Here is a 16,179-nt window from a genome sequence, read left to right on the forward strand (position 1 = left end):
ATTTTTTTCCAGCCAGCTGGGAGGGGCTGTGGCTCAGTCCCCCCACCCCTTCACATGCCATTTTTACTAAACCCGCTTGCAGTGAGTATGTGCCCGGCTCCCATGGTCTGCTCGTCCCGAGGCAGAGTTCCTTTAGTTAGTTCCCAGTGCCAGTTTCCAGGAGTTAGGAGATATCTCTGTTTCCATTGCTAGGGTTTATTTAGTCGACGGAAAGAGGACCCTGCTTTGCCCACACAGGTTCCTCTGCAGTACAATGAGCTGAAGGTGGCTCTGGAGAAGGAGAAAGCTCGCTGCGCGGAGCTCGAGGAAGCCCTGCAGAAGACCCGCATCGAGCTCCGCTCCGCCCGGGAGGAAGGTACGGGCCCTCTGGACAGCGAGGGCGGTGCACCAGGCTGAGGGCCCGTCTCAAGGAGATGAGCGGAGACTAGCTCAGCCTGGTGGTGACGGCACCCTTGGCATGGCCCATACGGCACCCCGGGTGTCCTTGTGGTCTCAGGCCTTTGAGAGCCAGCCCCTGGGCAGTCCACTTGGTTGGGGCCTCTGGGGGACCCCACTAACCTAAAGGCGCTGGACTGGTCTCTCCCCAGCTGCCCACCGGAAAGCTGCAGACCACCCACACCCATCTACACCGGCTACCGCCAGGCAGCAGATCGCCATGTCCGCCATTGTGCGGTCACCCGAGCACCAGCCCAGCGCCCTGAGCCTGCTCGCCCCGCCGTCCAGCCGCAGGAAGGAGTCTTCCACTCCAGAGGGTACGTTCTCAAGGGGCCACTGGACCTGCATTGACTTTTTTTTTTTTTAATGGACTGAGAAATGCAGACCCAGGGTGAAAATGACAAGTGATAATATGGAGGGCTAAAGAATAAGCAGTGAGCCTTCTCCCCACCCCAGTTCCCTTACCCAGAGTCAACCATTGTATTCTTCCAGCCATAGCTCATAAATTAACTGCATGTCTGTATTATTTAGGTGTCATATAATCATATTTAAGGGATATGAGAAAATAATAATCTTCTTTGCTTTCATAAATATCAGCCCACAGTGCTGTACACTGCAGAACATCTTCTTTAATTAAAATGTCTTCTTAGCAGATTTCATATTAACCCATATGGATTGACCCCATCTTTTTAGAGGGCTGCGTGGTATTCCATGGTGGGGGGTTTATAATTCACCTGTTAATCCAGACCCCAATTGATAAGCATTTAGGTTATTTCCAGTTCCTTGTTTCCATACACACCCTGCAGTGAACACTCTGCACAGCTATGGGTGCTATGACTTTTGGATAAGTTGTTGGGAAATGAGTCCCTGGGTTAAAGGTTGTATGTATTCTGAAGGTTGGTTGTGCCAACCTTTAGACCAGTGGTGTGAGGAGTTTTCTTTGTGGTTTCAAATGTACTCTATTTACCTAGAGATGGGATGGACTTTAAAAAAAGCCAAGGAAGTTGGTTTGGAAAGTCACAGGGAGAGCAGAGTAGTTGTGGTTTAATATCAGGGTATCACCATCAACCCACTTCAGCTGCCAGTCTCAGTGGAATTTTGTTGTCATTTCTTTCTTCTTTAGTAATGATGTCATCTCATTTCCCATGTTTACATAACACCTTGAATCAAAGAGCTTCACTCTTTGATTAAAGTCTTCAAAGTGGTGCTGTTAACGCAAAGGAAAATCATTTTGGCCCCCGGGTTCTTCCATGAGGTTGCACAGAGCGGCTCCCTGAGTAGTCTGTAACACTCCAAACATCTCCTTTGTGTGCATGGCATGTTCAGAGTGCATTTATGTTATTTATTCCTCATGACTTTTCTGTTAAGGGAAGAAGACAGTGTTGTTCGGAGAATCCAATTTGGATTCAGAAATTTGGATCCTGAGCTTTTCTATTTAAAGCTGCCTTTGCCTAGTTAGGTCACTATTGAGAAGGGAGCCTTCTAAACAGAAAAAATCAATCTTGTTAGTTTTAACTGATTGGAATTTAAATGCAAGAATCAGTTCTTTGAGGCTTAAAACTTGGATTTTTTAAAAAGGATGTTATTCATGGAAGAACTGGGCATGAAGGGGGACTTCTTCAGTCAGTCTATGTATTTAATAGTCAGAAAGTCTGTATTTCAGAATAGTAAATTTTTTTTTACCATAGTATAAACATACTTTAATTCTCATCAGTTACAAGCTTGCAAATTTCATGTTTTACATAAATAATTAATGCAAAACCATGGTTGGTACATCTGGAACTTACTTCAGTTCATTTGCTGTGTTTGTTTACTCACACTTTGGTTATAAAAATATTATAACACATTATTGGTCTTGTATTGAACAGAAATTCTCTATGAAATAATCTGAAGCAGGAAGCTAAAATGAAGTCTTTTTTTTTTTTTTTTTTTTCATTTTATTTTATTTATTTTTTTTTTCATTTTATTTTATTTTATTTTTTTTTACGCATCAGAAAAAATTTTATTTCACATGTTTTCCTTAAACGTTGCTAAAGAAATATTATAGAACTCAAATAGTATTACAACCACAATCCCCAATCTTCCTACTCCAATAATTATTTTTAGGCTTAATTTTATTTTATTTTATTTTATTTTTTTTTTTTTGAAAATTTATGCCTTTATTTCAGTTGTTGTGTTGGCAATATCAATCTTAAAATAATGATGAAAAGTTAACTCTTTCCAAATATGGGTATTTTGGGTTATGGTGAAATAGCAGTAGCTTTAAAACAGTATAGTAGCTAAATCCTACCTATCTTTTCCTGGAATGAAGTCTTTAAAATTATTTAAATATGTTCAAGAATGGTGATTTTTAAACTGGATTCTGGAAAGCGCTCCATGATCTCATCTGGAAAACATACCTTTCATGACTAAAATATTTACAAACAACTGATTTAGAAGCGTATGTTTGTTTACGCTCACAAACAGCTATGCCATCGTATTAACCATCTCCTACTGGGAATGTGTTTTTAAATAAAACCTAATTCCTAATAACCAGATAATGGCGATCTTAATTTGATTCCTATAAATCTAGACACATCTGTTAGTGTTAAAATAGTTTCACAATCTGTCACTAAGATGCTTTTTTTTTTTAACAGCTTTATTGAGATATAATTCACATACCATACAATCCATTTGTTTGAAATGTATAATTCAGTGATTTTTTTTTTTAAGTAAGTTCACAAGGCTGTATAATCATCACATTCGAATTTTTAAAACATTTTTGGTTCCTCCAGTCGACCACCAGAAAAATACCCCTAAACTCACTGGCAGTTACTTGCCATTTTCCCCTTCATGGAACATCTGACAGGTATCAGTCTGCTTTCTGTCTCCATGGATTTGCTGTCCTGGACATTTTCCATAAAGGACGCACCTTGCCTAACTTTCTGTGTCTGGCTTCTTCCATGCAGCATAGTTTTTCTGATTCATCCATCTTGGAGCATTTATCAGTTCTTCCCTTTTTTTACGGCAGAATAACATTCTGTTGTGTGATCATCACATCTTGTTTATGTATTAGTCCATTGATGGACTTTTGGGTTGGTTCCGTTTATGGCTATCATAAATAATACTGCCGTGAACATCTGTGCACAAATTTTGTGGCTACATGTGTTCTCAGTTCTCTTGGGTATAGACCTAGGGGTGGAATTGCTGGGGCATCTGGTAATTCTGGACTCCACAGTGGCTGCACCATTTGCTTTTCCACCAGCAGTGTATGAGGACCTTCATTTCTCCACATCTTCATCAACACCCATTTCCCATATTTTTGAGTCTAGATAATCCAGTGACCGTGAACTAACATCTCACTGTGGTGTTCATTTGCATTTCCCTAAGGAAGAATGACTCAAGCATCTTTTCCTGTGTATCTTGGCCATTTATTTATCTTCTTCAGAGAGACATTTGTTCACATCCTTTGCCCACTTTTTAATTGGGTTATCTTGTTACTATTGCATCATAAGAGTTCTTTCTACATCTTATCTACAGGCTCCTTGCCAGAGAGATGATTTACAAACGTTTCTCCCATCCTGTGGGTGTCTTTTCACTTTCTTGATGGTATTATTTTGCAGCACTCTGATTTTTTAAAATAAAATTTCCCTCCAGAATTCAGCCGGCGTCTTAAGGAGCGCATGCACCACAACATCCCTCACCGGTTCAACGTGGGACTGAACATGCGAGCCACGAAGTGTGCCGTGTGTCTGGATACCGTGCACTTCGGGCGCCAGGCATCCAAGTGTCTCGGTAAGAGCAGCTGCTGTGCATTTGTGGTAGGGCCCCCGTGCGTCTCCACTAAAGTTCTGTCCGGCGGTGGTTTTTTTTTTTTATTTAAACATTCCTCATCATATGGCAACCCACTCCAGTGTTCTTGCCTGGAGAATCCCAGGGATGGTGGAGCCTCGTGGGCTGCCGTCTCTGGGGTTGCACGGAGTCGGACACGACTGAAGCGACTTAGCAGCAGCAGCAGCAGCATATAGTCGCTCAGTCATGTCCAACTCTTTGCAACCCCATGGACTGTATAGACTATAATTCTCTAGGCCAGAATACTGGAGTGGGTAGCCTTGCCCTTCTCCAGAGGATCTTCCCAACCCAGGGATTGAACCCATGTCTCCTGCTTTGCAGGCAGATTCTTTACCAACTGAGCTATCAGGGAAGCCCGTGATATAGTGCATTCATTTTCACACGTTTATTCTTAGGGGGAGGACACTGTTTTCCCCATGTTCAAGGAGGGAATTTATACGCATTTTCAGCCCATGTCTCCAATCGCCTATGCAAAATGCCTTGGTCTTTGAGAACTTCCAGGCTCCTTTCCCTCAGGCTGGTGTCTTCTTGCCTTTAAGCTGTGTCCTGGCTTCAGGGGAGATGTGCAGATGTGTCCTTTGCACATCTGTCTGTGGCAGCCTGGGAGAAACCAGGAAGACTGGATTGAGAGAGCTTGGCTGTCTCTGTAGGGGCCTGGCTCCTGGGAAGGCTGAGGGGTGCCCTGAGTGGCAGGGCCAGGCAGGGTGGAGGTCGGGGGTTGGCTGGCGGAGGCAGGGAGTGGTCCAGCATCAGACGGGTGTGTTTTCAGCCTGTTCACTGCTTTTCCCTAGAATGTCAGGTCATGTGCCACCCCAAGTGCTCCACATGCTTGCCAGCCACCTGTGGCCTGCCAGCCGAATACGCCACACACTTCACCGAGGCCTTCTGCCGCGACAAAATGAACTCCCCGGGTCTGCAGTCCAAGGAGCCCAGCAGCAGCCTGCACCTGGAAGGGTGGATGAAGGTGCCCAGGTATTGCTGCAGGGCGGTTTGGCCTGGCAGCGGGTGGGCAAGCGGTGGCTGGTGAAGGGCGGCAGGATGTGCCGGTCTGGAAAAGGCCACTTTGGGGTAAAGGACTGTTTTGAGCTAAAGGCACTTAGAAAATAGCAGGTGCAAGAGGGACACTCTAACCTCCCCGATTTCTCTTGGAAAAGTAGGATATAATACTCCCATGTCAAAGCTGTTCTTCCTGCAGCAGGAGGAAAGGAGCATTCTTATCTTCAGAGCAAGGGCAAGGCCAGCGGGGAGAAACCTATGCGCACAGACCGTGTTACTTTTCCACAGTTAACTGTTCTTCGTTTGACTTAGGGTATAAGCACTTGGGCCCATCTGCTTTGGGGGCTTTATTTGCTTGTGGAGACACCCACGTACACACAAAATTAAATGTGTGTGTGCTTCTCTCCTGTTCACGTGTCTTAACATCAGTTGAATTCAGGGCCAGCTCCACAAGCCAGAGGGTAGAAGGAAGCTTTCCTTCCCCACCCCGGCATGTCATTCCTGTTGTTTTCCAGGGAAGCATCTTTACTGGGATTTCCTCTCCTCCCCACTCTTGCTTCCCACCCATTTCTTCCAAGTTCAAACAGTTCTTTCCCACGTCTGTCTTCCCAGGAATAACAAGCGAGGACAGCAAGGCTGGGACAGGAAGTACATCGTTCTGGAGGGCTCCAAAGTCCTCATTTATGACAACGAAGCCAGAGAAGGTAAATTAATGAGTCGGGGAATCTCGTTGCACGCAGTTGGCCCAGGTCTCCCAGTCTTGGCGTGAAGGCTCTGTTTTCCGGACTGCGTTGCAAGCCTTCTACGAATTTTCCATTTTTGAAAATTAAAACCCAAATGACTCCGCTAAAGGTTATTGGTACGATACTCACGTCTATAGGTCTCCCCTCTGAAGACCCTGCAGGGTGCTGCCCTGAAGATTCCACCTGCTAATACACCTTCCGAGAACTTCCGCCTCAGCCAACTAACCCCTAAATCTGCATCGTCATCCGAAATTTGACTGTGCTCTTCATCTGACACACTTTACTTTTGTTTTTATCTTCCCTCTCCGCCTTCTCTGCACATCTCCTCCCCCCTCTGTTCTCGTGCGCCTCTCTTTCCATGCATACTCCGTCTCTCTCTCTTCCTCTCGTCTCCCCTTGTTCTTGTTCCTGTTCTTTTGTTTTTCTTTCTGCCCTTCCTCTTTGCACCAAGCTGGACAGAGGCCGGTGGAAGAATTTGAGCTGTGCCTTCCCGACGGGGACGTGTCTATTCATGGCGCCGTTGGTGCTTCTGAACTTGCAAACACAGCCAAAGCAGGTGAGGGGCAGCAGGCCCCCCCGGGAGGTGGGCTGGGCTGCAGCCTTCAGCGCGGGTGGGAGGGGGGGCCTGTGCAGGATCAGCCTGTGAAGGAGGCTCCCCCACCCCCCACCTCCACGTCTGCTATGTAACTGGGACTCAGGTGGCTTGGCCCTCCCTCCTGGTGTGGGTGGCGAACTCCACCCTGTGCTGTCTGCCCAATCTCCTAGATGTCCCCTATGTCCTGAAGATGGAGTCTCACCCCCATACCACCTGCTGGCCTGGGAGGACCCTCTACTTGCTGGCTCCCAGCTTTCCCGACAAGCAGCGCTGGGTCACCGCCTTAGAGTCAGTTGTGGCAGGTGGGAGAGTGTCTAGGGAAAAGGCGGAAGCCGACGCTGTGAGTATGCACGCGGGCCAGAGCTTGTGTTTGTAGAGGGGGCTGACTGGGTGGGGGTCCCTTCAGCCTCCCCCTCTGTGTGCCCCTAGAGATCCAGGCTTCCAGGCAGGGTCTGGCCTCACAGGTCCCCCCGCCCGAACCCTCTAGAATGAGGGATTCGCCACCATTAGCCAGCTCTTCAGGGCATACTAGGTCTCAGTTCTGGCAGCACAGCTGCAAATTACTTAGAAGGAAATGCTCTCTCTCCTTTACCCAGATGTGTTTACGTGGTTCAAAGGCTTGTGTTACAAGCAGCACAAAGGGCTGCCAAAAGCCATGTCTCTTTCAGGAAGCTTTTTCATAACCTGCTCAATTGCTTTTACGTGATCTGCTCTTCCAAAGGCAGGTCTGAAATCCTACTTCTCCTGAAGATGTTAGAGACGTGGGTAGGCCTTGATTGGCATCACTCCTCCTGGAACATTCCAGGATACAAACAGTGCTCATCACGCACTGGCATTTCCACCACCAAAGCCCCAACAGCTCTTTTCAAACACTTAGCTCCTAATAAACACTTTAAGTGTTAGCAGTCGGAAGTCCTTAGCCACCAGCCTCCCTCTCACGAGAAAGCGCTGTGTTGATGACCCATCTCCCACGTGTGAGCCTTTAACTGAACGCCCCATCCATGTGTGTACAATAGGGCCGTGACTGTACTTCCTACGAGCCTCTGCCCGCGTGGGCTCAGGTAAAGAGACTCAGGAGCTGGTTGATTTGCCACTGACACTGGGCTTTGCACTTGTGCTGACGCCTGGAGGGGCAGGAGCGTCCACGTGGCTTATTAACCCTTTGCAGTGACACCCTTCAGCTTTGGCTTGTTTTGTGTGACAGAATCTATGTCTCCTGTGCTCATTTAGTTATGCATCTAAACCCAGTTATGTCCCCGACGCTAATTAACCACCACCCAGAGACACCAGTAACATTCAGGTCCTGCCTTTTGAACTCAGATCAAAGTAGGGGGCAAATCAGGAGCAGGTGTGTGCTTCTGAGTGTCTGCAGGAGTAACTTGCCCTTCTCCCTGGCATTAAACTTTCCTCTGTTCTTGCTTTTGTCTCTCTGGACAGTTCAGTCACAAACAGTTCAGCCTCACTGTGGCCTCCTTTTTTCTCTCTCTTCTCTTTCACATGTGAAAAGAAATTGCTCGGAAACTCCCTGTTGAAACTGGAAGGTGATGACCGTCTGGACATGAACTGCACGCTGCCCTTCAGCGACCAGGTGACGATGCTTTTTTTGGGCAACGTCTGCTGGGATCTGGCCATAGCCGCACGCGTTACAGGACCATGTCAAGGGGTGGTAATGGGGACATGGCCCCGCTCATGCTCTTCCTGGGGACTTGTGCCCTGGCAGGTGGTGCTGGTGGGCACCGAGGAAGGGCTGTATGCGCTGAATGTCTTGAAGAACTCCCTCACCCACGTCCCAGGAATCGGAGCAGTCTTCCAGATTTACATCATCAAGGACCTGGAGAAGCTCCTCATGATCGCAGGTGGGAGGCCAAGGACACAGCGCTTTGCCTTCACTTGTAGGGGAAACGATTTGAAACTCACATGTCATGTTTGTCAAACTTGGGGGCGGGCTGGAGCAGGAGGGGCTCTTCCCTCTGGGTCCCTGAAGGGGCCCGAGGCCCTGTGCTCTGAGAGCCTGCCTGCCCTGCCGTGTGCATCGCCCGTGCTCCCCGGTCTCAGACCCTTCCTTTGCATGTAGCACTCAGTAACAGTTCAACACATATTTATTTCTCTCTTCCTACACACACACACACACACACACACACACACACACACACACACACACACACACACACACACACACACACACACACACACACACACACACACACACACACACACACACACACACACACACACACACACACACACACACACACACACACACACACACACTTTCTCACTTATTCTGAACCACGTGAGAGTCAGTTGCAGCTCTGACTCCAGATTCTTCAGCCAGTCAGCTAAGAACAGGGGCATTCTCTTACATATCCAGGGCAGAAAGGCTTTATTCTCCTCTCTTTATTGGTAATTTTTTTTTTTTAAAGGAAAACAACAATGCATTGGCTTCACGTTCAAAACATTCACAGTCAAATCTTAACTCAGGCTTGGCTGGCTGGATCCATATGGTCAGGAACTAGCTTTGCTTGATCTCTCGGTGCTTTTCCTCTGTCAGCTTGTTTTCTCGCTTGCTTTCTTTTTCTTCACTTCCATCTTGATATTTTCCCTGGGCGCAGTTTTAGGTTCACAGCAGAAGGTAGAGAGAATTCCTGTGTACCTCTGCCATCACACACACCTGGCACCTGAGTGGGACATGCCACGCCAAGGCCATAGTTTACATTGGGGTTCACTCCTATGCATTCTGTGGGTTTGGACGAATGTGTGACAAACATCTGCCACTGTGACATCATACAGAATAGTTTCACGTGGTACGTTTTCTTCTTTTCTTTGGTCACATGGCATGTGGGATCTTAGTTCCCTGACCAGGGATTGAACCTTTGTCTCTGCAGTCATAGTGTGGAGTCCTAACCACTGGACTGCCACAGAACTCCCATGTCCACTGTTTTATATTATAAAAGTCCCTCACTGACTCCCAACACAAATGTTCTTGACTTTGGTGGGGAACACATTTGAACATTCAGTTCACATTCTCTGATTTTTTGTCTGCAGAATTTTTGTTTCCTCCCACAGTCTTGACCAAGAGGGTAGATGTTTTCCTTTTAGATCTAACACTTGGACCTAAACTGTGTTAATGGGGATTTGTGGAAATTCACGCATCTGTGTGGCCTGGAGTAGCTTTCACTCAAGGTTAGAATGAGACCCGCCATTGTGCTCCACTGTCCCCGGTCCCCTCAGGAGAGGAGCGGGCCCTGTGTCTCGTGGACGTGAAGAAGGTGAAGCAGTCCCTCGCGCAGTCTCACCTCCCCGCCCAGCCGGACATCTCGCCCAACATCTTTGAAGCTGTCAAGGGCTGCCACTTGTTTGCTGCTGGCAAGGTCAGTGGTCCTCTGGGCCCCAGATGGCGACTCTTCTGGGAGTTGTTGTGGCTCCTCTGCTTAACAATTTGACCTTGAAAACCCTGTCCTTAAACTGGGTTAAATTTCTGTTGCCTCTTTTCAACACAACTGGTAGTGGTGCCATTGGCATCACATGAGCAGAGCCAGGGTTGCTCCTGAACACCCAGCGGTGCCCGGCACTGCCCTTCCCGTGGGGGACAACCTGTTCTTGTGTCCTTGGTGGCAGCTTGAGAGGCCCGGCTCCTAACCAGCTTTGCCATGGAGCTGGTACACTCACTGGTGATGCTCTTCTCCTACCCTCCACCCCAACTGCTTTTCAGATTGAGAGCGGGCTCTGCATCTGTGCAGCCATGCCCAGCAAAGTTGTCATTCTCCGCTACAATGAAAACCTCAGCAAGTACTGCATTCGCAAAGTAAGTCCTGGGCCTCGCTGGGCCTACTTTCTTGGTGAGCTGGTGGGAAGGTGCCTGTGTGTGTCCCCTTCATCCTGGGTGACCTCCTTAGAGAGGGAACAAGAGGGTGCCCTGCCCTAGAGGACGCTCCAGAGTGGCCATCAGTTTTCTCCCTGCCTTTCCTCCTCCCGGGCGTGAGCGGCCTCTCTAGCCAGCCCTGCAAATTCAGCTTTTTGTGAGGGGAGAGAGGAAGGTAGCTGATAGGAGACTCCTCTTTTGAAACAGCAGAAAATAGGAGGCTCTGAGGAGCAAGCAGCCCTGGTGGCCCCTACCAGAATCTTTCTCAGATCACAGAAGTTTCTAATAATTACCTTTAGAAAAGCCAGTGCTGGCTGTTTTGATAACCCATTTCGAGAGCTGGTTCTCCTTGGAGCAGAGTTGTGATACTGCCTGGGGTGCAGACAGGCATCTGCTGGATCACCGCGTTTGCTTTCCTTCCCGAGAAACCCATCTCTTGTCCCTAGACAGGAATGTTGCACCCACTGTGAGCCTGATGTATTGCAGGTGCTCTTATGGTTGGTCTCAAAAGTAGGAGGGATGAATATGTATGGGTCACCACTACCTGTTAGAGACTGTCTTATCTGGGGTGGGCTGCTGTTAGTGTTTCAGTTGAGCACCTGTTCTAAACAGATAGGGCTGGCTGTTTCACACACTTCACAACAGTTGTGAGAAGCAGGAATGGCCATCCCCACTTCTCAGGTAAGATGACTAAGGTTGGCCAAGATCCCAGGTTACAAAGTTGAGACCTAGACTGAATTCTGGCTTTCCCCACCACCTCACCACGCTTCCCCTGCCGTGCAGTTTCCTCATTCCTAGTGATCAGTAAATATTCAATGGTGAGGATAATGCTGACTAAAGTTTGCACTGTTAGCTTCAGGAAAATTCTCAGAAATCATTCATTTCCTGGCCACCATTTGGAGTAAAACATAACTAGGATTTCTGCAGCCCTTCCTTAGGATTGGCCCGTAAACAAGTGGAAGTAATTAGGAAGCAGATAATTCAGACGATGAGAACAGCAATGATGATAGTGATGAAGTACGTAATGCAGATTCAAGATAGAAACTGAGAAGCTTGGAAAAGGAAGGAAACTAAAACCACTTCCTGCAGCTACCACCGATGGTGTATTCCTCCAGGCTTTTCCTTCAGATTAGAATGTTGTATTTTTAAAGCTCTCTTTGAACGCTACCCCTTTTTCTTAAAATGGTGTTTGACTTTTTCGGTTGCAATTTGACCTTTTTTAGTCTGTGGTTGCAAAGAACCCAGAGGTAGCAAAAGGACCATGGGTCCTTATGAAGAACGTGAAGGGACTTGCTTGGTGTGAAGACCATAGGGAAAGTTGGGTGGCGAACCCTATGGCCTGGTTGGAGAGCAGGGGCTGTTCCAAGTCAACACTCACATCCTCCTCTCTGCTGCCCCTCACACCCTCGTCTTAGGAGATCGAGACCTCGGAGCCCTGCAGCTGTATCCACTTCACCAACTACAGTATCCTCATCGGAACCAATAAATTCTACGAAATCGACATGAAGCAGTACATGCTAGAGGGTAGGGCCCGGGCGCACCCCCGCTGGCGCGTTTCTGGCCCTGCCAACGCCTTGGGCTCCTCCTTGGTCCTGAGGCCCCGCGTCTTGCCTGCCTTTACAGAATTCCTGGATAAGAACGACCATTCCTTGGCGCCTGCCGTGTTTGCCTCCTCTTCCAACAGCTTCCCCGTGTCCATCATGCAGGTGAACGGCGCGGGGCAGCGGGAGGAGTTCCTGCTCTGTTTCCACGGTGAGTCCACCGGTGGCTGATGGGGTGCTCAGGGCACCCACAGCCCCAGACAGGGGCCTCGGGGCGGGGCGGGGTGCTGCTGTTGGAGTACAGGGGACATTGGTCTTGCTCCAGCAGCACCCTTGGGGTGTCCCAGCAGGCTCTAGCCAGGTCCATGCAGTCTCTTCCAGACCGGTCTGCTCTGTCCTTCTTTGTCCCTCACTCTTCTCTTTCCCCTTTCCTCTCCCTAAATCTCTGGGTCTGTTTCTCTCCTTCCTCCATCACCCACTTCCTGTCTCTCCCCTTTCACTCAAACCCTCTTCTTTAGTAAACCCCAGAAACGTGGCTCAGCAGAGCTCCTGAGGTTTCCACGACCCAGGTGCCCCGGGCTGGATTCCTCACTCCTGTCAGTGTGTGTCTTTGATGCTCCCTGTTTTTGGCCGTGCTTAAGCTCTGGACTCTGCCTCCTTCCAGAATTCGGGGTGTTCGTGGATTCTTATGGAAGACGCAGCCGCACAGATGATCTCAAGTGGAGTCGCTTACCTCTGGCCTTTGGTAGGTGAGGCAAGGTGTGGGGATCAGTACTTGGTGCCCTGGTAGGAACCGCTGGTGGAATTCCTTTTGGCTTATGCACTGTGCCTGGGGGCTCCCTATGGCACCAGGCGCCACATGTAGCATCTCCCATGTAAGTGTCCAGGACAGAGGACCTGGGGCAGGATGCATAAACCAAACCCACCAGCCTCTCATGACAGAACGGAGAGCACTCCTTGTGAGTTTGTTTAAATCATGTCACCAGGCTGCATAGCGTCTCACGACACAGCTGATGACCCGTCACTTTAACCAGTTCTAAACAGGCTCAAGTGTGAACAACGCTGTGATGAACTTACGGTATTTGCACACTGGTTAAGTAATAGCCCCAGCTCAGAAACTCTCAAAGTGGAGCTGCTGTGTCAAGGGTAAACGCACATACACGATGCCTGTGTGAATGGTCTGAAACACCGTTATGGCTGAAATACCCTTCAAGGCTGTCTCATTTATCTGTTGCCCCGTAACATGTTCCAAAACCTAGTGACTCAGAACAACTGCTTATTCTTATTGCCTGAGACTCGGAGGCCTGACTGGACAGCTTTGCTTCATGTGTTGTCAACAGAGGTGCCGGGACATCCAAAATGGCTTCACAGAGTGGCCGTCAGTTAGACCGGCTGTCGGGCGGGGGCTTAGCAGGGGCCAGCGGCTGGAGGTCTTACCCTCTGCACCAGGGCTGCCTCTACGAGTGCAAAAGCAGAGGCGCCCAGGCCTTCTCGCTTCCACCCCATCCTGCTAGCTTTGCCAGGATTCCAGGCAGAGAGAGTCCATGGGGGCCTGTGTAGTAGGAGGTGTGACTAATACTGAAATAACAGTTCAGCACAAGGAATAACAGTGATAATCTGTTTCCCTTTAAGACCAAAACCAGCTCACATTATAGCCTAGAGTTTGACACTGTGATACAGAAATATACAGTATTAGGACTAGAAATACCTGATTGTCTATGAATCCAGTCATTTTTATTAAACTTTTTGGAGAATCTGATTAAGCAGTTTTAAAAGGTTACAATGAAAGTCTCGCCCATGTTACTCGTCTCCCAAATTTCTCCATCCCTACTCCCCTAAGGGAAAAAAAAACTTAGTTCTGCGTTTCTTATCCTTCCAGTGCCTTATGCAAACACAGGCACATAACAATTGATTCTCATCCCTCTCCCTTTTAAAAGACCAGTGAGGCAGCACAGCTGACACAGATTCGGAGCCTTACTGTGCATCTGCACTGTGCACCTTGGGTGTTCCCCACGTCAGCATGTGGAGAGAGCTGCTTCGTGCATTCTCACGGCTCTGCAGATCCCACAGTTGTGCCGTGATTTATATAACTGATCCTGCACGCTGTTCCCTGAGTGGGCTCCCAGCGTCTGCCCCAACAGCAGTGGCAGGGGATAAACTTAAACATGCCTCATTATACAGGCATGTGGGTGCATGTGTAGGATACACTGAGCTGGGCTGCTGGGTCCAAGGTTGCACTGCAGCCAGGTTTTGATTTTCTGTCTCTTAACCCTTCCTTGCCCCATGCTCTTCCTCCGTGGTGGTCATGCAGCCTACAGAGAACCCTATCTGTTTGTGACTCACTTCAACTCACTCGAAGTAATTGAGATCCAGGCCCGCTCCTCTCTGGGGTAAGAATTGGGTTTCCTTGGTGGCTCAGTGGTAACTCCCTGCCAATGCAAGAAATGTTGGTTTGATCCCTGGGTTGGGAAGATCCCCTGGAGAAAGGATAGGATACCTACTCCATCCTGGTGGGCTTCCCTGGTGGCTCAGATGGTATAAAGAATCTGCCTGCAATGCGGGAGACCTGGGTTCCATCCCTGGGTTGGGAAGATACCCTGGAGGAGGGCATGGCAACCCACTCTAATATTCTTGCCTGGATGGACAGAGGAGCCTGGTGGGCTATAGTCCATGGGGTCGCAGAGTTGGACATGACTTAGCGACTAAACAACTGCGAAAAGTTCAGCGGCTGGGTGTTGGGGCCGGGTCCTAACAGTGGGGATAACCAGCTGTGCAAACTCTCATCTGAAACTCTACAGGACCCCCGCCCGAGCATATTTGGAAATCCCCAACCCACGCTACCTGGGCCCTGCAATCTCCTCAGGAGCCATCTACCTGGCGTCCTCATATCAGGATAAGTTAAGGGTCATTTGCTGCAAAGGAAACCTGGTGAAGGAGACCGGCACCGACCACCACCGTGGCCCATCCACCTCCCGCAGGTAACACGCCTTCTCCTCTTCCTCATCACAGAGGGGCAGAGGAGGAGGAAATCTTGCTTAACTGGTTGACAGTTTTCCCATCTTCAAGCTCAAGCCACTTATTTCTTTGAAACCAACGGCATTTAAATGACAGTCCTTTATAAGCAACAGGAGAATTTTTTAGTGTCCCCTTGGAAAAGGTGGAAGGAAATGTCTAGCCTTTTCTCTGGTGCTGTTTCCTGTGGCTGTGTTCATAATGCATTCATTGCTTTAGCTGATAAGTGTGCTGCGCTCACTGGGCTTGCTGAGGGAGACCGAGTGTGAATAGTTGGACTCTTTTCCCTCCCTGAGGAGGCCCATGGGCAAGACAAGCACCCATGTGATGCCAGCTAGCCAAGGAGAATGGGGTTCATACTTGGGTGGTTTAAAGCGCTGCAGAAGCTCAGAGGAGGGTTCCCAGCTTGGACCTGGGGGCTAAGAAAGATTTCCCAGGAGAAATGAGGCCTTGAGTACAGGCTATACTTTGTTGAAAAGCAAACATTTCAATTAATACCATGTGATGACTCTGAAAATCAGCTCCCCCTTCCCCTCCCAGGGTGTGTTGCTGCTATTTGTTGAGTGACTCTCTGGACTAATTATATAGTCTGCATTCTTTGTTATGTGAGCCACTGAAGTTTCTGCTTGATTAGGGTAGTGGGCAGATGAATAACTAGAGAGGATTTCCTTAAATGGTGTGTGTGTTTGGAGTTTGGGGTACACCTTCAGCACTCAAGAGTCAGCTGCCGAGACTGAGGCCTTTCTAAGTTTTTTCTGGGTTTGGGTACAGGCTTACTCGTGTGTGTGGCCTTACAGATCCCTAGGAACACACAGGAGGACTTTCTTCTGACTGTTCTGGCTAGCCTCTTGTTTTCCCCAAGTTGGTTTCACTGCCTCAGACATTAGCCACATGAAACAGTCACCACTGTTTGTTTTTCCGAAACCATCCAGAGATAAGGGACTTCTGTTGTGCAAGACCTGCATCAGGTCAATTAAAAACAAACCCTGAGAGGAAAGGAAGAGCAGGAGAAAATGAGAAGGAAAGCAGCAGCAGTGGATGAGGATTCCCACGTGGCTCTTGGCCCTTCTTTGTACAGTGCAGACAGGATGCTCATACCGTCTGTGATTGCTGTCAGTTCCCTCCATGGAAGCAGGTGAACTGGACACCCACAGCCTCGCAACA

General features: G+C 48.7%; 1 protein-coding gene across 21 annotated transcripts in view; it reads left to right on the forward strand.

Moving 5' to 3' along the window:
* CIT (citron rho-interacting serine/threonine kinase) overlaps nt 1-16,179 on the forward strand; it is a 176,690-nt gene that overhangs the window by 153,220 nt on the left and 7,291 nt on the right. For 8 of the 21 annotated variants that reach the window (XM_086347846.1, XM_086347845.1, XM_086347851.1 and 5 more), the window contains 17 exons: nt 193-355; nt 588-752; nt 4,072-4,209; nt 5,058-5,238; nt 5,875-5,966; nt 6,457-6,561; nt 6,771-6,940; nt 7,617-7,661; nt 8,108-8,188; nt 8,321-8,456; nt 9,832-9,971; nt 10,313-10,405; nt 11,878-11,986; nt 12,086-12,214; nt 12,668-12,748; nt 14,315-14,393; nt 14,802-14,981. In XM_086347846.1, the coding sequence (XP_086203972.1) occupies nt 193-355; nt 588-752; nt 4,072-4,209; nt 5,058-5,238; nt 5,875-5,966; nt 6,457-6,561; nt 6,771-6,940; nt 7,617-7,661; nt 8,108-8,188; nt 8,321-8,456; nt 9,832-9,971; nt 10,313-10,405; nt 11,878-11,986; nt 12,086-12,214; nt 12,668-12,748; nt 14,315-14,393; nt 14,802-14,981 (2,087 nt within the window). Of the gene's footprint in view, nt 1-192; nt 356-587; nt 753-4,071; nt 4,210-5,057; nt 5,239-5,874; nt 5,967-6,456; nt 6,562-6,770; nt 6,941-7,616; nt 7,662-8,107; nt 8,189-8,320; nt 8,457-9,831; nt 9,972-10,312; nt 10,406-11,877; nt 11,987-12,085; nt 12,215-12,667; nt 12,749-14,314; nt 14,394-14,801; nt 14,982-16,179 lie in introns of those variants that run through there. The other 13 variants (XM_086347850.1, XM_086347849.1, XM_086347853.1 and 10 more) reach the window with 5 other exon arrangements.

Source organism: Bos grunniens, chromosome 17, assembly GCF_055505025.1.
Source record: "Bos grunniens cultivar Pamir isolate PY7600 chromosome 17, Bosgru_T2T1.0, whole genome shotgun sequence".
Lineage (NCBI taxonomy): Eukaryota > Metazoa > Chordata > Mammalia > Artiodactyla > Bovidae > Bos > Bos grunniens.